The sequence below is a fragment of the Archocentrus centrarchus genome, chromosome 23, assembly GCF_007364275.1.
Source record: "Archocentrus centrarchus isolate MPI-CPG fArcCen1 chromosome 23, fArcCen1, whole genome shotgun sequence".
Lineage (NCBI taxonomy): Eukaryota > Metazoa > Chordata > Actinopteri > Cichliformes > Cichlidae > Archocentrus > Archocentrus centrarchus.
In genome coordinates, this window is record NC_044368.1 from 20,473,341 (window position 1) to 20,498,626 (window position 25,286).

Consider the following 25,286-nt stretch of genomic DNA (forward strand, 5'->3'; position numbering starts at 1 on the left):
TGTTTTGAGTTGGAAATGGCTTTAGGAGATGATCTGCTGACTGGAGTATTGATGTGGGATTAAGTGGGACTCACCGCTTTTCTCGTGGTTTTGTTTGGCTTGTTTATCTACATCACTGCTGCCCGTTTCCACAGGAGAGCTGCATCTGGGATCTGTCTCTGTACTGTAGGAAACCAAGAAGAAAGCAATGACAATATCTGTTGCATTATTTTGAAGAGTTCCTATGAAAACAGTTTGACCAGCCAAAATGGGATTAGCTGCTCACCCAGAGAAAGGCTGGAATTCAGTGAAGTTAGCCCATCCAGTTTCCTGTGTCTCTGCTGCACTCCCTGCTGAACTGTCCCACCCTGGTAGGGTTTGGGATGCTGCAGTGTCTCCAGAATCCCTGAAATTTGCTGTCCAGCCACAGCAAATTTGCTGACCTGAAGATTAGACAAAACAAGAGACCTATTGGCCTACAGAGCTCCACTGTCAAATGTTTTACATGACCAATATGTGATATTGGAAGACAAACCAATTTGGCTGTAGGTCAGCCATCACTGAACACATACAATTTTATTTTTTACAAATTAAAAAAATAATAATAATAATCAAAAATTTTAAAGCTGTTTCCCCTAGTTTCAGGAGATTTCAAATATGAATGACTGAAGAGCAGAAAATTTAACAAAAAATTGATGGATGCTGGAATTTGTCTGAAGCATTTTGCAGAGATTGACACATTGAGTACTCATACCAAGTTTCAAAAAGAGTTGGCCTAGAAATAAGGGGAATAAAGGTAATAAAGGTAAACATCAACCAGGGTTTATAAATGAATCCTAGAGTTTAATTTACTACCTTTTACTACCTATTTTTACTACCAGCACGAAATTGAGCAGCAGCCTTTTTTGGGGTGGCGGAGGATTCACAGCACTAAGCCCACCCTGGTAGGGTTTAGTGCCATGTAAGATCTGTCTCACCAAAGGCAAAACAAAAGAAGGTGTAACTGTGACTTTGTCTTGACTAAGACCTCATACAGATTAATATTCCAAACACATCTCAAAAGGACTCAGGAATTTTTTTTTTTTTTTAAGAATATAAACAAAATGCAATGAAATTCAAGTTTCACAAGCCAATGATTTATTTTCCAATAGAATATTGAAATACTGGTTTGCTGCTGAGGTGTGACGACAATACTTGTGCTCGTAGCTGACCTTGAGGTTGCAGTTGCAGTGCTTTGTGTAGCACCAAAAAACGCCCAAATCTGGTGTATGCTCGGTGTGATTTGATCACCGTCACACCGTTTCAGGACAAATTTACATTTTTTCTGCACACTTTACAAAACGCCTCTGGGGTCCAGGGTATATTTGGCCATTTTTGACTACTTTTGTTTTTAGCTTCATAGTTGACCATAGATACTGTTTACCTTGCCTTGTTTGCCTCATGTGTCTGACTGTATAGTTATTCTTTCATTTTGACATACTGTATCAACACATTGGACTTATAATCGCATAAAATCTGAGTAGAAAAAGTTAGATTTTTTTTTACTATAAAAATCACACACATGCTTAAATTATTTTTACAATTAAAATGCAAATATAAGTTGTAAATGTTCAAAACTTCTGTAAAAATATAGTAAATAATAAAGTTATATACAACTATACACATTAAAATGCAGGAAAGGCCTCAGATGTTTTTGTGTACAACTATTTGCAGAGCAATCAGGACTCACATTAAGATGCTACACAAATTATTTATGCCACCTCAAAAAACAGTTTCTGTCCTCGACAAAACTGAGGGGCCCATCACAGGCAAAACTTGCCAGTAATGTCATCTCTTAACACTTTTCACCTGCTCCTCAGCAGCCAAATGCACCCAAATGCATTGTGTTACCGCATAATTTTCTGATTGGTTGATAGGGGCATTTTTCCACCAATAGGAAAGGGGTTGTCAGGAATTATTTTGTTTTGTTTTTAATAGAAAGCACTTCCTGTTATTGAAACTCAGGTTTTCGCCGTTTATTTCTGCACAAAACACGCATCGAAGGTGAGGACAATATATAGGAAAAAGCATGGCGTAAATTATTGAGCATAACTCTGGTTTTACTTGGCCAAAAATGTAATTTAAAAACGATGTCATTTTGACGAGCCAGCACGTCCACAGACTCCAGAGGGTTAAGCCAGTCTTCGAATGCCGGGTCATTGAGCCAAAGTTGTGAAAACGTACATTTTCCCATGACGAGGCGCAAAATGACTCCGCGCACAGCAGATCGGACAGCGGAACCAATCGAGTCTATAAAGGTCAGCTCAGGTCCTGCTGAGTAGTTATACTTCTATACAGATTTTATAGTTAAACAAACTTAAAACAAGAAGTCTGCATCAATTGGAAAGTCAAAATATATTGAAGGGCTGATGAAAAATTTGCTACCAAGTCAAATTCAGTTTGTTACGTTTTAACTACCTTTTAGCCTTAGCCTTAATTTAAGCTCATTTAATTTACTACTTTTACTACCCCGCGGAAACCCTGATTAATATACAGCATTTCTGGAAAATTCTTAAAATTCATTAAAAAAAAAAAAAAAAAAAAAAAAAAAAAAAATCGATCTTTCCTACTTTGTAGAACTTTACACAAAGAGCATTTGTGCCAAGTTTCAGAAGACTTCAAATATAAATAACCAAGAAGGAAAAAGTTGATGGACAACGGCATCGGATACGCTCCACTGACTGTCATCTGACATTGACAGCGGAGCTAAAAAATAAAGACTCTTTCAAACTTAGAAAAAAAGTCTAATCTGAAGGGCTGTTTATTTATTTATATGTGACATTTGGCTGTATTCTGCCTGCCAACCTACCAGAATCCGATGTGTTCTGCTCAGAGTCTTCATCCTCATCTGATTCGGAGCCACGATCCCGTTCCCGGCCTCCATTTTCTATGCTGCTCCTGGAGCTTCCCTCTGAGGTTTGAGAGACTCCAAACCTGGAAGAAGGTGGCAAAGGAAAGAAGGTTAGAAATGAAATGTTAACGACAGAAATCAATGGCATGCAATAAAGTGCAGTGATGAAATGTAAAGGTGAAATGGTTTACCTCGTTCTGGATTTAGCTTGTGTTGCATAGTTGATCTCCTTCTCCTCCCAAATGTCCTCCTCCTCTTCAGCATCATCAAACTGGCGTATCCTCTCTTTACAGCAGGCTTCAAATGCAGCTGCATTGGCCTGTAAACAAACCGGCACCTCAAATTAAAGGAGGACTTTTTAATGGCTTGATGGACAGGCTGTTTATCAGCAGCAGGTTTATGCTTCTTCAAATAAAGATAAATATTATGACATGATGGATACCTGTCATATTTAAGAACATTACGACATGTATATTTAAGAAAGACCTTCTGTAAAGAGCTAATTTAAAATGAGGAGCCATTTAAAAAAAAAAAAAAGAAAGAAAAAGCTTGCTGTGATGCTACTCTTAAACAGGGTGTCCACTCTTCACTCGAAGCAAGTTGGTGATGGTGGCACCAGAAACACTTGGTTCACTTAGATCATTTCACAACTTTTAACAGAATGAGACACAAATGCTAGCAAACCACTTACACTATTATCATCAGCATCTAGATTGAAGTTTATTTCGGCAATTCTGTCAAACGTAGCACTGAGGAGGGAGAACACAGACACAGACACACACACACACAGTATTAAAACGTGACATCCTCACAAAGCAAAAGAAAACAAGAATACTAACAGGGACCTTGTGTTTTTTTCTTGGGACCAGAGATCATTCAGCAAATTCAAGCAATAACAGAGGAACAAACTGCTGGTATCAGAAAGTGGGTGGGCCCCTAGTCATACTTTTCTCAGCTTCGAGGACAGCATTTGAAGCAACTACCAGCGAGAGTGAAGAATCTTGCTGATTGAGATATGAGGGAATGGTAAATACATCAGCTGGTTACCTAGGTGGGCCTGGAATGACCACTGGCGATGACTTGTAGCTTACACCGCTTTACAGTCAGTAGCCTGTTTTCGCATTAAAGGCTTCTCAAATCAAGAGGCTAACAGTAAGAAGCTGATACTGGTGGTGCAGGGCTCAACAGCATGTTTCACTCACATTAGTGGCTAGAAATAGATGCATGTGGACTGTAAAATACACTTCGGAGCATGTGTGAACATAAAGCATTGTAAGATTATGGTCATACCACCCTGAGCATGGATGAGCTCATCTGCCCTCAGAAGCTAAGGAAAGCCGAGCCTGGTTAGTACACGGATACAAGACCGCTTAGGAATACCAGGTCCTGTATGCTACAGGCTTATTTGTGGTTCCCAGAATTTCTAAAAGTAGAATGGGAGGCAGAGCCTTCAGCTTTCAGGCCCCTGTCCCATGGAAGCAGCTCCCAGTTGGTATTCAGGAGATACACACCCTTTCTACTTAAGTTTCCTTTCTAATGGAAGTTTCTTCCTGTTAAAAGTTTCAAGTTTTTCGTTTGCGCTGGCACCCTGGTACGTGCTCATAGGGGATCATCTGTTGGGGTTCTCTCTCTAATATCCTCACCTTACAGTATAAAGCACCGTGAGACAACTGTTGTTGTGATTTGGCACTATATGAACTTAACTGAACTAAATGCAGCCAAAGACATTTCTAGTTTTCTTAACAAAAACACTAAGTCAAGCTGTCATGGACACACACATACCACACAGTGGGCTGCAAGGAAGCAGCACCAGCTTTGCAGTAAAAACAGTAAAAACCCTTTATCAACATACATGAATGTGAAGAAAAGTCTTCCTGTGCTCCACTCCGTTTCTGGTTTGTATCTGAATTAAAAACCAGCTTAAGTGAAAGCCATTTGTCAGAAAATTTTTTTTTTGATTTTGACAGATTTCTGGAAAATTTTGATAGGTGGTTGACAGCACCCCCCCCCCCCCCCCCCCCCCAAGTAAATGTTTGTCAAAAGAATCCCTGAGAACTACAGATCAGCTTACAGACTATGAACTCCTTTTTTTAAATGATTCTCAGCTGTTAGACCGGAAACTGCAGTTAGCTGTGAGCACTTTTACTACTTACTTGATATTTTCATCATGTTCGCTGAACTCCTCATCATTAAACCCAAACTGATCCACAAAGTTGGCAGTCATCTGTTGGATCTGATAGTCTGAGAAAGCCTGTGAAGTTCAAGCACAACTGGTGAGTCGATATTTTAGACTCATTATTTGTGGTTTAGACTGATGGAAAAAAGTGTTTTATTGTGATGTGTGCATGTGTGTGCATGTGTGTGAACTATGTTTGCTTTTCAGGGAGCTTGTTTACCTGTTGGAGAGACAGGTCATTGGGGAAGGGGCTCTCCATGTCATCATCCTCACTGGACGAGTGCATGTTGAGGGTGCTTACCTGCAGAACATAGTGCACAGGAAGCTCAGTTCAACAGTGCAGATGCTTTCTTCCTCATAGGTTTTCTCTTAAGGGGCATAAAGTCTTTGTTAAAGTTTTATTATTTTCAGTGCAGGAGTCCTGTTCATCTGCAATTTATAAGAAAAGACCTAGGTAAGCTACCTCCCACTGAAGCTTAAAATCTACAAAGTGTAATCATAGTAAATCAACAGTCACATTGGTGGCGCTGTCACTTGGTGTTGGCTCTCACTGCGGTATTGTATCACTTCCTGTTCCTGTTTCGGAGCGCAGTGTTTTGCTGTCTGTTAGCTGTTATATCTGTATAACTCGATTTATCTGGAAAATAACATATTTTAGTGTAATCTTCACCTACTTTAAATAGCATACTATTTGATGAATCACCTGTATTCACATTACTCACTTTATTTGTTTTTAGAAATTCGCTAGCTTAGCTCAGCTAGTAGCTTAGCCCTTAGCCGACTCACTACCAGCATGGCTTCTTCTCCTGTCTCTGCTGCACTTTCCTGCTCTGGGTGTCACATGTTTAGTTACTCCTCGGCCTCCTTTAGCAGTAACGGTACTTGTAATAAATGTAGTCTGTTTGTAGCTCTGGAGGCCAGGCTTTCTGAATTGGAGACTCGGCTCCGCACCCTGGAAAATCCTACATCTAGCCAGGCCCCTGTAGCGGGTGCGGACCATGGTAGCTTAGCCGCCGTTAGCTCCCCCCCAGCAGATCCCGAGCAGCAGGGAAAACAGGCCGGCTGGGTGACGGTGAGGAGGAAACGTAGTCCTAAGCAGAAGCCCCGGGTACACCACCAAACTGTTCACGTCTCTAACCGTTTTTCTCCACTCGGCGACACACCCGCCGAGGAACAAACTCTGGTTATTGGCGACTCTGTTTTGAGAAACGTGAAGCTAGAGACACCGGCGACCATAGTCAAATGTCTTCCAGGGGCCAGAGCAGGCGACATTCATGGAAATTTGAAACTGCTGGCTAAGGCTAATCGTAGATTTGGTAAGATCGTTATTCACGTCGGCAGTAATGACACCCGGTTACGCCAATCGGAGGTCACTAAAATTAATATTGACTCGGTGTGTAACTTTGCAAAAACAATGTCGGACCAGGAGCGACATGTTTAGCCGCATGTTCTCCTTGAATCGCTGGCTGTCTGAGTGGTGTCCAAAAAACGACGTGGGCTTCATAGATAATTGGCAAAGTTTCTGGGGAAAACCTGGTCTTGTTAGGAGAGACGGCATCCATCCCACTTTGGATGGAGCAGCTCTCATTTCTAGAAATCTGGCCAAATTTATTAACCCTCCTAAAAACTGACTACCCAGGGTTGAGACCAGGAAGCAGAGTTGCAGTCTTACACGCCTCTCTGCAGCTTCTCTCCTCCTGCCATCCCCCCCAAACCCCATCCCCATAGAGTCGGTGCCTGCTCCCAGACCACCAAAAACCAAAGCTAAAATCAGCAAAAAGCTATTTAAGCATAAAAATTCAAAAACAATAAATAATACAGCTTCATCAACTGCACCAAAAAATAAAACAATTAAATGTGGATTGTTAAACATTAGGTCTCTCTCTTCCAAGTCCCTATTAGTAAATGATTTAATAATTGATCAACGTATTGATTTATTCTGCCTTACAGAAACCTGGTTACAGCAGGATGAATATGTTAGTTTAAATGAATCAACACCCCCGAGTCACAGTAACTGTCAGAATGCTCGAAGCACAGGTCGAGGAGGAGGATTAGCTGCAATCTTCAATTCCAGCTTATTAATTAATCAAAGACCCAGACAAAGTTTTCATTCTTTTGAAAGCCTGACTCTTAGTCTTGTCCATCCTAATTGGGAAAATCAAAAACCTGTTTTATTTGTTATTATCTATCGTCCACCTGGTCCTTACTCAGAGTTTCTGTCTGATTTCTCAGACTTTTTATCTGATTTAGTGCTCAGTTCAGATAAAATAATTATAGTGGGTGATTTTAACATCCATGTAGATGCTGAGAATGACAGCCTCAACACTGCATTTAATCTATTGTTAGATTCAATTGGCTTCTCTCAAAATGTAAAGGAGCCCACCCACCACTTTAATCATACTCTGGATCTTGTCCTAACATATGGCATAGAAACTGAAGACTTAACAGTATTCCCTGAAAGCCCCCTCCTGTCTGATCATTTCTTAGTAACATTTACATTTACTTTAATGGATTACACAGCAGTGGGGAATAAGTTTTATTACAGTAGAAGTCTTTCTGAAAGTGCTGTAACTAAGTTTAAGGATCTAATTCCTTCATTGTTATGCTCTTCAGTGCCATGTGCCAACACAGTGCAGAGCAGCTACCTAAACTCTGCTCCCAGTGAGGTCGATTATCTCGTCAATAGTTTTACATCCTCACTGCGTATAACTTTGGATACTGTGGCTCCTCTGAAAAGGAAAGCTTCAAATCAGAAGTGCCTGACTCTGTGGTATAATTCACAAACGCACAGCTTAAAGCAGATAACCCGAAAGCTGGAGAGGGAATGGCGTCTCACTAAATTAGAAGATGCTCATTTAGCCTGGAAAAAGAGTTTGTTGCTCTATAAAAAAGCCCTCCGTAAAGCTAGGACATCTTACTATTCATCATTAATTGAAGAAAATAAGAACAACCCCAGGTTTCTTTTCAGCACTGTAGCCAGGCTGACAAAGAGTCAGAGCTCTGTAGAGCCGAGTATTCCTTTCACTTTAACTAGTAGTGACTTCATGGATTTCTTTACAAATAAAATTTTAGACATTAGAGAAAAAATTATTCATAACCATCTCAAAGATTATTCTTCATGTTCGGCTGCTTTCAGCACTGCTGGTATTTGTTTAGACTCTTTGGCTCCAATTGATCTTTCAGAGTTAACTTCAATAGTTACTTCCTCCAAACCAGCAACATTTTTGTTAGATCCCATTCCTACTAGACTGTTCAAAGAAGTCTTTCCAATTATTGATGCTTCAATCTTAAAAATGATCAATCAGTCTTTATTAGTTGGCTATGTACCACAGACCTTCAAGGTGGCTGTAATTAAACCTCTACTTAAAAAGCCATCACTTGACCCAGCTGTCTTAGCTAATTATAGGCCAATCTCCAACCTTCCTTTTCTCTCAAAGATTCTTGAAAGAGTAGTTGTAAAACAGCTAACTGATCATCTGCAGAGGAACGGTTTATTTGAAGAGTTTCAGTCAGGTTTCAGAATTCATCACAGTACAGAAACAGCATTAGTGAAGGTTACAAATGATCTTCTTAGAGCCTCTGACAGTGGACTCATCTCTGTTCTTGTCCTGTTTTGATACTGTTGACCATAACATTTTATTACAGAGATTAGAGCTTGCTATAGGTATTAAAGGTACTGCACTGCAGTGGTTTGAATCATATTTATCTCATAGACTCCAATTTGTTCATGTAAATGGGGAGTCTTCTTCACGCACTAAGGTTAATTATGGAGTTCCACAGGGTTCTGTGCTAGGACCAATTTTATTTACATTATACATGCTTCCCTTAGGCAGTATTATTAGAAAGCACTGCATCAATTTTCATTGTTATGCAGATGATACTCAGCTTTACCTATCAATGAAGCCAGATGACACACATCAATTAGCTAAACTGCAGGAATGTCTTAAAGATATTAAGGCCTGGATGACCTCTAATTTCCTGCTTCTAAATTCAGATAAAACTGAAATTCTTGTTCTCGGCCCCACAAATCTTAGAAACATGGTGTCTAACCAGATACTTACTCTGGATGACATTACTTTGGCCTCCAGTAACACTGTGGGAAATCTTGGAGTCATTTTTGACCAGGATATGTCCTTCAATGCACGTATTAAACAAATGTGTAGGACCGCTTTTTTGCATTTGCGCAATATTTCTAAAATTAGAAACATCCTTTCTCAGAGTGATGCTGAAAAGCTAATTCATGCATTTATTACTTCTAGGCTGGACTATTGTAATTCATTATCATCAGGCTGTCCTAAAAGCTCCCTGAAAAGCCTTCAGCTGATCCAAAATGCTGCAGCTAGAGTACTGACAGGGACTAGAAAGAGAGAGCAGATTTCTCCCATATTGGCTTCTCTTCATTGGCTCCCTGTTAAATCTAGAATAGAATTTAAAATTCTTCTCCTCACATACAAGGTCTTGAATAATCAGGCCCCATCTTATCTCAAAGACCTCATAGTACCATATCACCCCAACAGAGCACTTCGCTCTCAGACTGCTGGCTTACTTGTGGTTCCTAGGATACTTAAGAGTAGAATGGGAGGCAGAGCCTTCAGCTTTCAGGCGCCTCTTCTGTGGAACCAGCTTCCAGCTTGGATTCGGGAGACAGACACCCTCTCTATTTTTAAGATTAGGCTTAAAACTTTCCTTTATGATAAAGCTTATAGTTAGGGCTGGATCAGGTGACCCTGAACCATCCCTTAGTTATGCTGCTATAGCCCTAGTCTGCTGGGGGGTTCACATAATGCACTGTTTCTTCTCATTCACCTTATTTACTTTGTTTATACTCCACTCTGCATTTAATCATTAATTGATATTAATCTCTGGCTCTCTTCCACAGCATGTCTTTCTCTCCCCTCAGCCCAACCGGTCACAGCAGATGACCCCCCCTCCCTGAGCCTGGTTCTGCTGGAGGTTTCTTCCTGTTAAAAGGGAGTTTTTCCTTTCCACTGTCGCCAAGTGCTGCTCATAGGGGGTCGTTTTGACTGTTGGGTTTTCTCTGTATTATTGTAGGGTCTTTACCCACAATACAAAGCGCCTTGAGGCGACAGTTTGTTGTGATTTGGCGCTATATAAATAAAATTGAATTGAATTGAATTAAATACTGCATCTTCAGTAAAGATTTTTCTGAATTTGACTGCTTATATTTTTTAATTTATTCAGTAAATAGTTTGAGAAGAGAAGCTAAATTTGCTGAGAAGCTGGTAACAGCTGTTCTGACACGATTTGGTCCTGTCCTTATAAACTGCTGCAGTACACAGACCTGGGCTTAAAGTGTGGAAAGAAGAAAAGGAAATGAGCTATAAGTGCCAGTTATATGAAGGAGAATAATTCAACTGAATAATGTTTCACCAGTTCTACTGTGTTCCTCCTGTTTGTTTCTCTCAGGGTTTCATCCACAAAGCTCTCCCAGCGACCTCTGCAGTCTTCTGGCAGCTCTGCAAAAAACAGGAAACCCCAGCAGAAACATTTATTTTCACTGACTTTTCAGTTAAAATTGAATCTGGTCTGGTGAGAGTACTGAATTACATAAATACCTCTGATGAGGTCAGAGATCTGGATCTGTATTGGTCCTTTCTCCAGGTTCTGGACCACCATGTTGGCTATCCTAGTCAGGTGACCCATGTTGCCTCTCCTGGTACCACCTTCAGTCCTGACATTCACAGACACACTTATTACCTTCAACTAACAGCACTGATTTTAAGAAATATAACAAATAAAAACACAGCAGTTTAGCATTTTTAATTTTCACACACATAATATATGAAACAGTGGAAGAAAGTGCTCTTTTTCAATAAAAATGCATATGAGAAAATTCTTACTGTATTTTATCATTCTCCTCCCATGCATCAAGGATCCTTTGAAGCAATTGACATTTCTGGAAGAGCTAAGAGTCCAAGAGCAACACAATGTGATTGTGTGGAAATATTTCAGTGTCATCTGACAAGAACAGGACATGTGTAAACCACTTACATGTGCCACAAGCACATTACGGGTGGAGGTCTGCGGGTCACTTGTCCTGCCTGTTGTTGCTTCCTCCTCTTGCACCTGAGAGCTGCATGCTGTAGCGTTCTCTTCGTGGTTCTGTAGACCTGGGCCTGGCCGCTCTTCTGAGGAAGGATGGTTCAGGATCGATGCCACACACAGCTCCACTTGGAAGTGCAGAAAGTTATTCCAGGAGTATTTGAAGAACAGATCCTACAGAAATGAAAAAACACTGAATTAAATGGACACATCAATTTCAGTATTACATGCCATTTTAAGCATTTAGCTAGTTACTGACAAAACAGTTAAAAAAAAAAGTCATGGTGGTAATATGTGAGCCAGAAATGACCCTTCCAGTGACCATCTGTTGTTTAACCAGTAGAGCAGGGCAGGATTTAAATTCCCTTGTCTGCTTCCAGACAAAGCTTAATGTTCTTATTTGAACCTGCTCCAAAGAAGTAACACCCATTGCCCTTTGGTCAGATGGCGTAATAGACAGAGTGCTTCCCAACATCATGACTAACTTTGTGCAAATCTGATGCAATATAGTGTACAATATACAAAAGGAATTAGGCAATGGCACCCTCTGAAGTATCTTCTAAAAGTGTATGACATAAAAAAAAGGCTTACTAGTAGCAAGTCCATGGTGGCAAGGTTGCAGAGCTCCTGGCAGATACTGGATGCATTGGTCTGCAGTAGGGCAGCCACCAGCCGGGCTACATGAAGGCGAGCGTTCCCCAGTGGCTCTTTAAGAACGCCAAAGGTCGTCAATATTGCACTTTTCTGGAGAGAGAATGACAGGACCATGTGAACTAGTGTGGTCACAGAATCCCATACAACATAAAAAACAAAGTTCAATTCTATGTCAACAATACCGGAAAATGAGACCAACACTGAAAAGGACAGTACCAATTCAAGAACCACAACAAATGACTGCAGTGTTTATAAATTATGTCTATTTGCTCATGCTTTTTGCTGTTTCATGACTTGGAACTACACTGCAGGACTTACCTTGGGGGGATCCAGAAGAAGCTGCTGGAAGTCCTTTAAATGGGGCTCAATGGCATTTAAAATACTGCTGTTGACAGTGTAAGACCTTTCATAACCCTGAGAATACAGATCCATTAGCCCTTCCAACCTGACAGATACAAGCAGACACAATCATTAATGGTCAGCAGTCTTGAAGTAAAGAAGTCAGTCACTGTGACCCCCCCCCCCTCCCCGCCCCCCAAATCTCAATAGACAGGGGGAAAGACAATATTTACCATATGAGGTCATTGCACTTAACACTCAGAAAAAGAGACCACAATTAACTTTATGATCCTTTATGATTAAGAACTTGAGAGGGACTCACCCAGACCGCCTGGTCTCCAGTAAGGTAAGTAGCACTTGAGTTCCATTAACAATGGAGGCTTCACTCCTCTCCCCCTCAAACATGTTCTTGAGAAGCCCTGCCACACTCTCCTGCCTGGAACACAAATTTTATGGACTAGTAAAAGGTCAGCTAGCAGTCATGTTTTTGCTTCTGATGCACAAGGAAGCATTGCAAAGTCAAACTTGCACCAAAGGAAAAAAAAAATATATATATATATCAAAGCTGTAGTCAAACAGGCTCTGCCAGCAAGTCTTTGTGTACACATGCTATAACCTGAGGCTTTTTTAAAACGCCTCTCCATTTCAGACCAAGAACTAAGCAAACAACAGTCAACAACGACAATAGTGTGTATCCATGTGGCCACAATTTCTGCTTGTGTGGACATGACTCAGGAGGTAGCACAGGCTGTCTAGGTTGGCAGTTTGATCCCTGGCTGCTCTAGTCTGCATGCCAAAGTATCCTTGGGCAAGATACTAAACACTGAGTTGCTCCCAATGCGTTCATCGGAGCTTGAATTAGTGTGCAAATGTGAGATAGAAAGCAGTTACATGTAGAAGTGCTTGTATGTGTGTGAATGGGTGAATGAACACATGTTGTATGAAGTAGTGCTCAAGTAGAGTAGAAAAGAACTATATAAGAACCAGTCCATTTATCATTTACTTGAAAGAGCATGCATTGAGTGATGTGGGAAAGCACCTCCCCGTATAGTTCCTAGAGAGAGTTGTACACTACCAGAAATGTACAACTGCCCAGCAAACTTACGATTCTAGTACAGCCAATAGTGGGTCAGCCTCCACATTCTCCTGCATCTGACTGGCCTGGTCTCGGCTAAGGCGGATGATGTCACAAAGCGTTTGGGACGCATTTGATTGTCTCTGAAAAATAAGTAATTGAATTAAAGACCTAAATTCACAGAATACTCCTTTAGGTTACATTAATACATCAACAGAAATAATTAAAAGCATCATGACAACACAAGGACAGAAACTCCAAGCAAGCTTTCCACTCACCTCCTCATCTTTGCCAGCATGGATGAGCTCTGTGAGTCTCTGTACCAGCCTTTCCTCATTCAACCACTGGGATACAAAAAAACCACATACTTTTAAAGCACTGTAAAGGTTAGAGCTCACTCAGAGGAGCTACAACAATGTTTCAATAGCTTACATGCAGAACATCCTGTCTCAAGGGGGTAGGCTCCACACAACTAATGAGGCGAAGCAGCAGGTCCATCATGGCAGAGGCGTCAATGTGTTTCAGCACCAGACCAATAAAGCCTTCTTTTTTCTTTAGAAAGGTAATCACCTGAAAAAAATACACAATGTGAAAACAAAACAGACAGCTAAATATGAATTTTTTATTTTCACATTTGTGAGTTTCAATAATCTAAAGTCATGTTTTCACTGCAGGAATCTTTCTCCCAGACAAGGAACCTTTGAAGGAACAGACTGAGTTTCCAAAGCAGGGACCAGGGTTTACATTAAGCCCCAGAAACTCATTTAACCCCACAAAAGGTTCCTGCTCAAGGAGGTAGTACTTTCTAAAAACACAGTACCTTTGGGAACTTGAAAGGTTCCCAACATTAAATGATCCAGTTAATTTGAGTGGAAGGGTTACATGAATTTTTTTTTTTACTGTGTACCTGCTCGGTTTTCCTGGCAATGAGATTGCCAATAGTTTTGCTGAAGAAGCTGGCTAGTAGGGGGTTGAGAGGCGGGTCCTGCTCCAGGAAGTGGTAGAGTACGTCGAGGAGAGACTCATCTCCACCCAGCTTATCATTTATGATGGAAACATCTGATGTCAGGAGCTCACAAGCAATATTGGGAAACCTTACAGGGGAAAAGGAACCAGAATGACAGTAAGATCAGTTCTCACTGTCAAACTGATGATTTCAAAGTGACATTGCGTGTCTAAATAATGAGAATGATGATTAATAAATATTAAATAAATATATAAATTTATTTAATATGTATTAAATAAATATGTATTTAAGAAACATTATTAAACAAACATGTTCATGAGGCTCATGAATCGGCATGTTCCACTTCATATTTCTCTTATTCTTATTATAATACCTTGTAAATTGTAGCAGCTTATTACTGAAAGTAATATCTCTAACAACATATTTTTTCTGTATTTTCCTAGCAGTTATTTGAGTGTCAGTGTGAGCTCTCACTTAAACCGGCTCCTCTCCTCCAGATCAGCGGGTGGCTCAGTGGTGATGAGGCTGACCAGCTCCTGCATGCAGTGGTCCTGGGAGAGGAAGAGGAGGAGCCGACGGTTTTGGGCCTTGCACTCCTGCAGGACGTCATCCTCCTCCATCAACTCTCTCAGCGTCACGTCCTCCTTGTCCAGCAGTTGGTCAATGTGGGAGGTGGTGTGCAGGTCAAACTTCCAAAACATAGTGGCCGCTGGGAGGGGGGACACAGCCCTGGTACAGCAGAGTGAGGTAGGAGAAAAAGAAAGAACAGATGTCGAGGCAGCACAGAGAGACCCAGCAGTGGCGAGAATTAGGAGAGATGAGTAGGAAAGGTAAGAGTGGAAGGTTGGGGATGGAAGCAGGGGAGAGAAGCTGATGTAAACAAGTGTTTAAGCTAGAAGATCAGTACAGCACTGGTACTTATATCCTTTTATACCAAGGATAATGTTCACAGGGACTGTAATATTCTGGGATTAACTTTAATCTGTCCTGTAAACAGCATTCTCTGACTGATCTAATGTGACTAGTCACAGTGTGAATAAGGGTGATCAAGTAAGATGTGGCCAACTGCAGTTAATGCATTAATGTAGGGCACTTCAGACAGCCTTCACTGAATTTTTCATAGGTTTATGAGAGAACAACATATGCTCTAGTAATGGGTCCTTCATGTAAAGCTGTGAGAATTCAACCAGCGTAGATGGCAGTAGGAGCTCAAAACTTGAAAGTAACTGATGTTCTAACACAACACAGAACTGATATCGGCCAAGACAGAAATAAAATGTCACTCATTGTTTACACGGAAAGCACTATAGGCACTTCTCTACCACAGCTGGAGTACTGGTCCGAGTAAATGTAGTCATGGTGCAACTGCAAAAAAACAGAAATGCCTCACAGTAAAGTTTTCACACATACCAGTGGATGAAACGTAGATATCTTTAATCAGACCTCCCCCACGGGCAGGCAGGCATTTGTGTTTGTGCAGACAACAGAGAGTGTGGCGAGGCCTGGCATTTATCAGCATGGGTCTCCTCTTAAAATGTGGGCCTCTTTAGGAGATGGGACGAAGAGAGGCTCACCATACCCTGCACAACATGAAGGCTGATTATTAACTGACAAAACTATAGACTAAATGTTAGATTATTCAGACATAGTCATGCATATATAGGTACATCATGAATTACATTGAGAATTTATGTAGTGGTGCTGTGTAAATCATCTTAAAAGGTGAGCATATTTTATTTAAGTCTGGAAATCACCATAAAATCTTATAAACTTTTCCCAGTCTGACTTTAAAATAAAAAAAATAAAAAAAACAACAAAAAAACACTACATGTTGTTTAGAACATTACATGGGGCCGTTTTTCATCATTTCCAACACAGTTCTTTTGTTCTTGGACTCTACTAGAGTAGCTTTGCATGAATTACAGTTCAAAATAGCTCTGAGCTGCTTCTCGGTCTATCCACTTTCTGAAACAAGCCATTTTAGCTAATTTGCCTCTCCTGTTAAGCCAGCTTTCAGTTGACTGACTGAACTTTGCAAAAAGAAGATATGATACGCTGGACTTTGTTAGTTACTGTGTGTGCCTGAGATGATGGTAAATAGACTAGTTCTTATATAGTGCTTTTCTACTCTACTTGAGGACTCGATGCGCTACACCACACACATTCATGCAAGCACTTTTTTCTACATCTAAGTGCTGTCTAACATTCACACTACGATGAACACATCGGGAGCAACTCGGGGTTCAGTATCTTGCCCAATTTGGCATGCAAACTGGAGCAGCTAAGGATCGAACTACCAACCTTCCCATCAATAGACAACATGTGCTACCTCCTGAGCCACAGCCCATGATGACACTAAGATTTCCACTCCTAATGGCATCAAACAAAAATGCAAGTAGAAAAAAAAGCCTGTCTAAAACCAAAAATATACATACAACAAAAACATACAACCTAAACTAAGGCATAAAATAAAACAGCATTACTCTGCTTGGAAGGCTTTCTTACATTAGCAGGAGGCAAAAAGAGTTGACAGCATTGTATCTCTTGGATGAGGTAGATTGTGTGTGTGTGTGTGTGTGTGTGTGTGTGTTTATGTATCTGCATCATATTTAAGTGTGCTAGTGAATGAGTATGTGTGTGTAAGCCTTTAAAGGAGCACGTGGTGGCTGCAATGAAGAAAAGCGAGCAGATCAACATTCACTTGATGCGACGTTTCCTGCTGCAGAAAACAGACATTCTGGGTGCTACTATTCCAGCAAGCAGGTTTAGCCTTAGACATATACACTCAGACGCCGTATTGAGCGCTGAATCATACGTCAATGTTGCCGCCATATTAGATATTAGATCATAAAAACATTAGAAATGCATTCACTGGTTTGACGCCTGCACCCTAACATATGTGAAGTATTTCATATTTATAATTATTAGAGAAAGTTACATTATTTTTGGTGCCTTATCTGTTTCCCAATATATATTAGTGCATATTTGAATATGTGAATGAGATGCATTAACTTACAGAACTTTGTAGCAAGGCCCTTTATGAAGTTCAGTCTATTCACTTGTATTAATTTACAGCACAGATCTGCCATATCCAATACGGCGGACACACTGACATATCACAGCAGCAGGCCCATCCGCTCAATGCGACGTCTACGTATATATGTCTATGGGTTTAGCTAATAACTCTGAGTTTGTTGACCCTGAGATGAAACTCTGGGTTTTCTTTTCCAAAACGAGAGTTTACTTCAACTGAGGCAGTTACAATGGTAACAGACTCTGTGAACTAAACCTGCTCACTGGAGTTTCTCTTAGAGTACTGCCCTCTTGCTGCACCTGAACCAGCTAAGTGAAACACTGATACATTTTCTGATTTATAAAGTTGCTGTCAAAGTATATATAATTTGCACTATATTATATATACATATATATATTAAAAAAATCAAATCTATAGTCTCCACCTTTTTAACTCTGTGACTCAGTGAACTGTAATGCAGCTGTCAGACTGTCAGCCATTTGTGTCAAACAACATTCTGAAAGGTACGGTGTCTAAAATTCAGAGTCAGAATCTTGACATATTTTCCACTGAAAATCACCTAAAATCAGTCTCAGTGGGTTGACACAGAACCAGATCTGCCCAAAGGAATCATATGCTGTTTTTCCACTAGTACCCACTGAGCTTGAATCAACTCTGCTTTTAGGGTTTACATTAGGTGCTGGTACCTGGTACTTTTTTGGTACCTACAGGGCTTTCAAATTGTTTTGGAGTAGCAGGGGGCATGCCAAAGTAGCAGGCACCTTATGATCGAGACCTAAGCCATGACGGCAGCAGACAATATGAATAGTGACATGGCAGTAGTGAACCAATCAAATGGCTAGGATTGAAAGAACGTAAACATTGCAACGTGCGTCCACATGGCGCTGGAAATGGAGACGGCGGATGGCGCAAAAATTTTTTTTTTAGGAAAATTAAAAAGTAGACGGTGCAGAGTGGTGGGGTAGGCAGAAAATGCGCCTGCTGCCAGCATAATTTGAAAGCCCTGACCTACCTACTCAGCCAGGGTTCCAAGTGCGCTGAGTTGATCCAAAAAATGTGAAGTCAACAGAATGCATTCCACTGATTGGCCAGACAGTGATCTCACTAGATGAGTCATGCTTCACAAGAATTAAACCCCCCATTTTTTTAAACCCAGCAACGAGGGGCATGGCTACACACAAACCAGCACAGATGTTTTTGTGCTTGGTGGCTGACAACAGAATCCAGTGGAATCTAGACCAGCAACCACTTGTGTCGCATACAAATGATGTCACTAGTCTTTCAGGCCGCCTTGCTGAGGCAGTACTCAGTTGTAATGGAAAACGAACAAAACTAAGTAGGGTTGAGTCAAGCCAAGCTGGTACTAGTGGAAAAGAGGCTATAGGCTTCATAATGGATCAGGAAACTGTCCAAGTCCACTTGCATGGCAGGAAGAGTCCAAAATGGATAATGATCATGGATTCAGACTGGATCAGACCCAAATCCAGTTTGGCTCCGGTCATTTCCCAGCCCATCCCCTGTGGATCAGTTTTGTCCCACCATGATATGCTGATTTTGATTCCTTATTTTAAATGTCTCATTCTTCCAAAACTATACTGAATTGTTTTTTTTGTCCAAGTTAAATGTGAACTATAAATACTTAACTCTTAGTTTGAATTGTAGCTCAGTAAAACATCTCTGATGTTGCTGTCAGGAAGCCGTCATCTATCAGTGTCTATCAGGCTAACATTAGATCAAATTAAAAATGGTTACACTGCAAAGCAGCGTTTTTCTATACATCTCTTAAAGCATTTCTATCCAGTAATAGCAGAAATAATAAAAATAAATAAATAAAAAAGTGGGGCTGTAATATTCCATCAGTAATATAACATTAGAAGATAAAATGTTTACTGAAGGATTATTCAGAAAAATGAAATGGTCAAACTATAGCAAAAAGTTTTTCATAATAAAAATTGACTTGGGGCTGATCCACTCTGTGTTGTTATTTAGGTAACTAATATCACAGGTCCATCGGTAAACTGTGTCTGATCTGGTTCTCTAGATTTTTGTCTTCAGTCTCCTACATTTTGGCTCTGTCAGATTACAACTGAATAATTACATTAAAATATCAAATGGCATTAAAATGAACTATATATTTAATATTAAAACCGCAAGCGGTGATATCGGGCCCTCGCACTCCGCGCGCGTCGACCTGTGGCGCTCGTCGACCCGTGCCGCACTCGGAGGTTTTGTGATCGTGATGGGTCTCTAGAAAGTTGAATTCTTTTATAGGAAAAGGTATCTTTTGCTCTCGGCATAGACGCAATGGAATATTTGGGGGTGTGGTCACGGCTCCAGCATGCAAAATAGGGCATGGGTCTGATTGACTTTTTTGATGGGCTGTTTGTCTAGATGATGTGGAGCCAATTTGGTCTCACTGGGTGAAATGCCCTAGGAGGAGTTCATTCAAATAGCAGGCCTGAAAATGGCAAAAATTGACACTTTCAATTGAAGATGCTGGACTTCCTGTAGGGTTTGGAGTATGGCTGCAAGAGACTTTTTTGTATGTCTTAGGATGTTACATGAGTGTGCAAAATTTCAGAGCTGTAGATAAAATGTAACTCAGGGGCTAGCTAAAAAACATGGTATATTATGATATTTAAAGCTGCCAGTAGGGGGCGCTCTAACGTTTATGGACTTTATGCATATCAATGTGTTCAGGGCAGGAGGCTTATCAAATAGATGAGGATTTTGTAAGGAATGGTGAAAGATATTTCATGTATTTCAGAGCAAAACTAATTCTGTGGACGGTCATACAAATTTTCATTTGCTTCTGTAGGGGGCGCTATTGCGCCTACAGTCTTGAATCTGTAGTTATGGATTCAGCCTGGGTGTGTACATGAGTGATTAAATTTTCAGCCTGATCAGACAAAGCATGTGCGAACAAGTGCACAAACAATTTTGGTGGTGAGGGAGAAAAACAAAGGCCAAATTTAATGGCCTGGTGTGACAAGGCCGTTTAATATTTTTTAAAGATTTCCACAATATTTGATGGGCTACTTGTGTAGATGATCTGGAGCCAATTTGGTGTCAGTGGGTGAAATGCCCTAGGACGAGTTCGTTCAAATAGCAGGCGTGGAAATCGCAAAAATTGACACCTTCAATTGAAGATGGCCGACTTCCTGTAGGGTTTGGGGTATGGGTCCAAGAGACTTTTTTGTACGTCTTAGGATGTTACATGAGCCTGTACATTTTCATACATGTAGATAAAACGTAGCTCCGGGGCTACTCAAAAAACATGCTATTTTAAGATATTCCGAGCTGCCACTAGGCGGCGCTCTAACGTTTATGGACTTTATGCATATGAGTGTGTTCAGGGCAGCATGCTTATCACACCACTGAAGTTTGAGCCAGATTGGGCAAGTGGGCTTTGAGTTACAGCCATTTTTGTGTTCATGGCGAATCATCGAACTTTGCCGTCCCATAAGGGTCACGCCCTTTTGTCAAAAACTCACAGTTTTGAAAACACAGTAAGTCCAAGTTCTTAAGGCTTTCCAGGTGAAATTTGAGATGGTTCTGCTAAACCACCTTGGAGCTGGACCTCCAAGTGTAAAATATGACATTTCCTGTTCCCACTAGGTGGCGCTGCGACTGATATTAAATATTGTCATATGTATGTATTCAGGGGGGCACCCTTATCCTACTGGAGAAGTTTGATGCACATTGGATCATGTAGGTATGAATGAGAGGCAATCAAAATTTCATGGCGAATGATCAAAGTTCAAAGGGGCATAAGGACCCCTCCCCCTTGGCGAAAACTCACCATTTTCGAGATTTAGATTCCCCTGGGGGTGTAGGTTAGACAAACCAAATATGAAGATGATAACGTCTAAAACCTCTGAGTTATTAGAAAAAGTGTGAGGGCTGCAAATCGCCAAATTTGCATAATTAATTCAAAATGGCGGACTTCCTGTTGGGTTTAGGGCATGGCTCCAAGAGGATTTTTTGTGCGCCTGGACATGATATATATGTGTATGAAGTTTCATTCATGTACGTGAAACACAGCGGTGGGGCTCCAGTTTAGGGGGCGCTAGCGAGCCATTTGGGCGCGCCCTTGCCCGAGCCCATTAAAATACTTAAATTTTCACCAGGTGTGACGCATGTGCCAAGTTTCATGAGTTTTTGAATATGATAAAGCCCCCAAAAAGCCAATTCATTTGCCTGAATAATAAAAAAAAAAAAAAAAAAAAAAAAAAAAAATAATAATAATAATAATAATAATAATAAACGAAGCAATTACAATAGGGCCTTCGCACAGTTCGTGCTCGGGCCCTAATAAAACTCTGTCTATAACAATGGTCAAAGATGAAGAGCAGACCAAGGTGATCAAAATTGCTCTTTTCTTCCCCCGTTTTTTAGATAAATGTCATGGGCACCACTGACATGTTTTCATATTCCAAGAGCCAATGGATTAAAACAGAGACGCTGCTCTTTATTCATCTGTTGCCATGGTGAATTGTGATCTTGGAGCTCCACCTTTCTTTCTTTACTCACACACACACACACACTTAACTCAGGGTGAACTTAGACTTGACTGAACTAACTCTGATCAGCTGTTCTGGAACAGGAAACTCTGTTACCAATCTCAGAGTTGATCAACAGAGTTCTTTATTTTTTTCTTTCTCACTCGGTTTGTTAAACATGCTTCCTGGAATAGGGCCCAGATGGCGTAGATGTTAATATTTAATATTAATGATAATGCAGTGTCCTGCCTAATAGCCCCAGGTCACAGGGTTTTAATATTTTTACTGACCTGCAAAAAATATATATATTTTTTATATTAAATATTAATACAATTTAATTCATAGTTTATTTTTCCTTTCTTATTAATCTAAATCTGCAAAAATAATGTTACTATAGCCTTGAAATAAATATGGTCTAATAGAGCATACACCCTGCTACAGATGCAAAGTGGGGTTATACAAAGTTAATTGTCTGCATATAGTAACTTCTATTAAATCCTAACCCCTAACCCTAGGTGGTTAAAATTAAAGTCAAACTGGACATTTAAAAATTAAAAATCAATTTGACAAATACAAAAAAGGCAGATGGTACAAGAAAAACAAACAAAAGGGGATCTAACAAAGACGAAACAAGGGGAATAAAAAAAAAAAGAACAAAGGTAAAAAAAAAGACAAAAGGAAAACAGAAAGCCCTGAGCTCACGCTTGAGGAAGGCCAACATAGGCCGAAATGTTGCGCAAGCAGCTCAAGAGGCACAAAGGCCTGTTGTTGCATCCCAAGTTGGGAAATTTTTCGTACCTCCAGCATTGTGGGGAGGAGCTCCACCCCCTGCGATGGACCGTCTGTGCACCACCTGAGACCTGGAACCAGCCAGGTCCCAAAACTTTACCACATTTCTAACCCCTATCCTGGCTCTAACCCCGACCAGTGACCTCGATTGATAACCCTAATCTAATCTAAATTAACCTAAACATATCTGTTAACAAAAAATTTTTATTTATAAAACAAGTGTAATAAATATAATAGATATAGATAGGGTAGATAAATATGTAATATGCATTAAAACACCATGTGCCTTAAATAAATGAATATTATGCACAATAAATAATGAATAAATAATTTGCATTAAAACATCTACACATTATAAATATTTAATTTCATTCATAGGTTTCATTTCATGGATTAGTAGAATGGATAATTTAAAAATGAAAGGGTACCCTCAGTTACAGCCACAAGGGGAGAAATGAAAAAAAAAAGAAAAAAGAAAGCAATTCATCAGACGAGGGTGGGGTATAAATACAGGGACAGTGCCGATACAGCTCACTCTCCTTCGCATGCTTGCACGGAGAACACCTCAATTGGGACAGATAACAAACAGCCACAACAACCATTCATACATGTGCACCTAGATATGTGGTGCTGGTGGTGATAGTGGTGACAACTTAGCACTACACAGTTGTGTATCACTAAAAGCAAACAATTTATGCCAAGGGTTTTGTTTTTTTTTTTTAATAATCAAGTTACTTGCTTGCAGGTCTATACAGAATATTTTTTGTCTAATTATTACTGGAGTTGTTTCCCAACAATTTAAAACAGTCTAAATTATACAGAATAAATGATACAGTATAAAGGTTTTTCCATTATTTATTTGGAAGTGACAAAAAGATTTAGTTTCCTAACTTGTGTTCTTCTGTAACACTTGAAGCTTTTAACTGATCAGAATTAAGATTTTAGTTTATTATATAAGCCAGTGTTATTTAAAATACAGTTGTATAATGTTCTAAAGCGGCGGTTTTCAAAGTGTGAGGCGCGCCTCCCCTAGGGGGCGCCAGAGCACTTTAGGGGAGGCGCGGTGCGAGGGAAAAAATAAACCGGGAAAAGAAGCTATCTGCTTGCTGTCTACTGATGTGAGAGAAAGAATGGACAAATTTTTAGTAAAGAAAAAGGCAGGGGAGACAAGCTCTGGCATAAGTAGAAAAATGGAAAAAGGGCGTATTTGCCATACAAAGGCACTGATAAAATAATTAAAATGGGAGGAAATGTTTTAAAATGTTCATGCGTTAAATTTCATTCAGATAAAGTGTCATTTTAAAAGATGAGATGGTTCTAAAATAAAAGCAATTAGAAGGTGTTTTGTAGTGGCATTTGTTTGTGTGTGGGTTGATTATTGGGGGGGGGGCGCAGCAGGCATTGTGCTCCTTGGAGGGGGGCTCACCCTTTCATACTTTGAAAACCCCTGTTCTAAAGTATATCTATCATGTTCAACTTCTGACAGAAAATAAATGGTAAATGGACTAGCTCTTATATAGCGCTTTTCTACTCAGAGCACTCAAAGCGCTTACACAACACGTTTTACATTTACCCATGCACTCACATTCATACAAGCACTTGCATGTTTCTACTAAGCTAAGTGCTTTTTAATTAACTAACATTCACACACATTCATACTCCGACAGGACGGTCGGAGAGCAACTTGGGGTTAAGTATCTTGCCCAAGGATACATTGGCATGTAGCCTGGAGTAGCCAGGAATTGAACCGCTGACCTTCCGATTAGTAGGTGACCTGCTCTACCTACCTACTGAGCTACAGCCACCCCAATCCATCCATCCATCCATCCATTCGCTTCCGCTCATCCTGTTCACGGTCGCGGAGGGGCTGGAGCCTATCCCAGGGCGAGAGGCAGGGTACACCCTGAACAGGTCGCCAGCCTGTCGCAGGGCCAACACAGAGAGACAAACAACCTTTCACACTCACATTCATGCTCTCATTCACACCTATGGGCAATTTAGTGTAGCCAATTAACCTAACCCCAGTAAGTGCATGTCTTTGGAATGTGGGAGGAAACCGGAGTACCCGGAGGAAACTTTATCTAGGCATAAAAAAAAAAAAGACTCTTTAAGCTCAACAGAAATAATGATTTGATTTATATCCTTACACATACCAATAAACTGATATAAAAAAATTTGTGCGACAAGACTCCCCCCAAATTGCTTTTCTATATTTGGTTGTTTTGTTTTTTTTTTTTTGGGACCCCCCCGCAAAAAAGAAAAATAACTAAAGACTTGGGCCATTATTTTAAGAGGATGACAATACGACAGAAAATAAGCAAAGAATACTACTACAGTATATGCATATTCATCACTCTATACATTGACTACTTTGGTCAACTTTTCCTTCTTCTCTGATGTCAGCACCACATTAGAGGCTTTCAAAAGCTTGTTGTAACATAATCCCAGAATCCATTCAAAGTAAGAGAAAAGTAGTGATAAGTATGTAATGCTTTTGTGACCAAGCAATTGTGTTTGGTTTGTTTTTCCCTCATGCAGTTACTGTGGCAGCTGATCTAGACAACCTAACACACCAGCAGAGACATAAAACAATTACATCTGCTGACTCTGTCACAGCCAATGCGTCTCTGTGAGCAGTACAACAGATCTGTTAATCGTGGAAGTAAAACTGCAGGAGGAAATCAAAGTGCTTCCTCATTTTTCTTTTCCTATTTTCCCAAGGAGGATCTTTCCTTGCACATGCAGCAGCACCAATGTCCATCTGGCATGAATTTACAGAGTACACAAGTGCAATAATAACCCGCTGAACGCTCCCTGT

The 25,286-nt window shown here is 40.4% G+C and overlaps 1 protein-coding gene across 1 annotated transcript in view; it reads right to left on the reverse strand.

The window, feature by feature from the left end:
* The window catches only part of ppp6r2a (protein phosphatase 6, regulatory subunit 2a), a 32,855-nt gene that overhangs the window by 5,588 nt on the left and 1,981 nt on the right, over positions 1-25,286 (reverse strand). The window contains exons 2-21 of the mRNA XM_030719762.1: positions 15,554-15,723; positions 14,618-14,872; positions 14,084-14,270; positions 13,609-13,746; positions 13,455-13,520; positions 13,207-13,319; positions 12,424-12,537; positions 12,081-12,207; positions 11,700-11,852; positions 11,058-11,282; positions 10,907-10,971; positions 10,622-10,737; positions 10,437-10,522; positions 5,266-5,346; positions 5,023-5,120; positions 3,561-3,618; positions 3,061-3,188; positions 2,828-2,952; positions 266-422; positions 75-163 (exon numbers count right to left, since the gene is read on the reverse strand). Of these exons, the coding sequence (XP_030575622.1) occupies positions 75-163; positions 266-422; positions 2,828-2,952; positions 3,061-3,188; positions 3,561-3,618; positions 5,023-5,120; positions 5,266-5,346; positions 10,437-10,522; positions 10,622-10,737; positions 10,907-10,971; positions 11,058-11,282; positions 11,700-11,852; positions 12,081-12,207; positions 12,424-12,537; positions 13,207-13,319; positions 13,455-13,520; positions 13,609-13,746; positions 14,084-14,270; positions 14,618-14,844 (2,353 nt within the window). The 5' untranslated portion in view covers positions 14,845-14,872; positions 15,554-15,723. The remainder of the gene's footprint in view (positions 1-74; positions 164-265; positions 423-2,827; positions 2,953-3,060; positions 3,189-3,560; positions 3,619-5,022; positions 5,121-5,265; positions 5,347-10,436; positions 10,523-10,621; positions 10,738-10,906; positions 10,972-11,057; positions 11,283-11,699; positions 11,853-12,080; positions 12,208-12,423; positions 12,538-13,206; positions 13,320-13,454; positions 13,521-13,608; positions 13,747-14,083; positions 14,271-14,617; positions 14,873-15,553; positions 15,724-25,286) is intronic.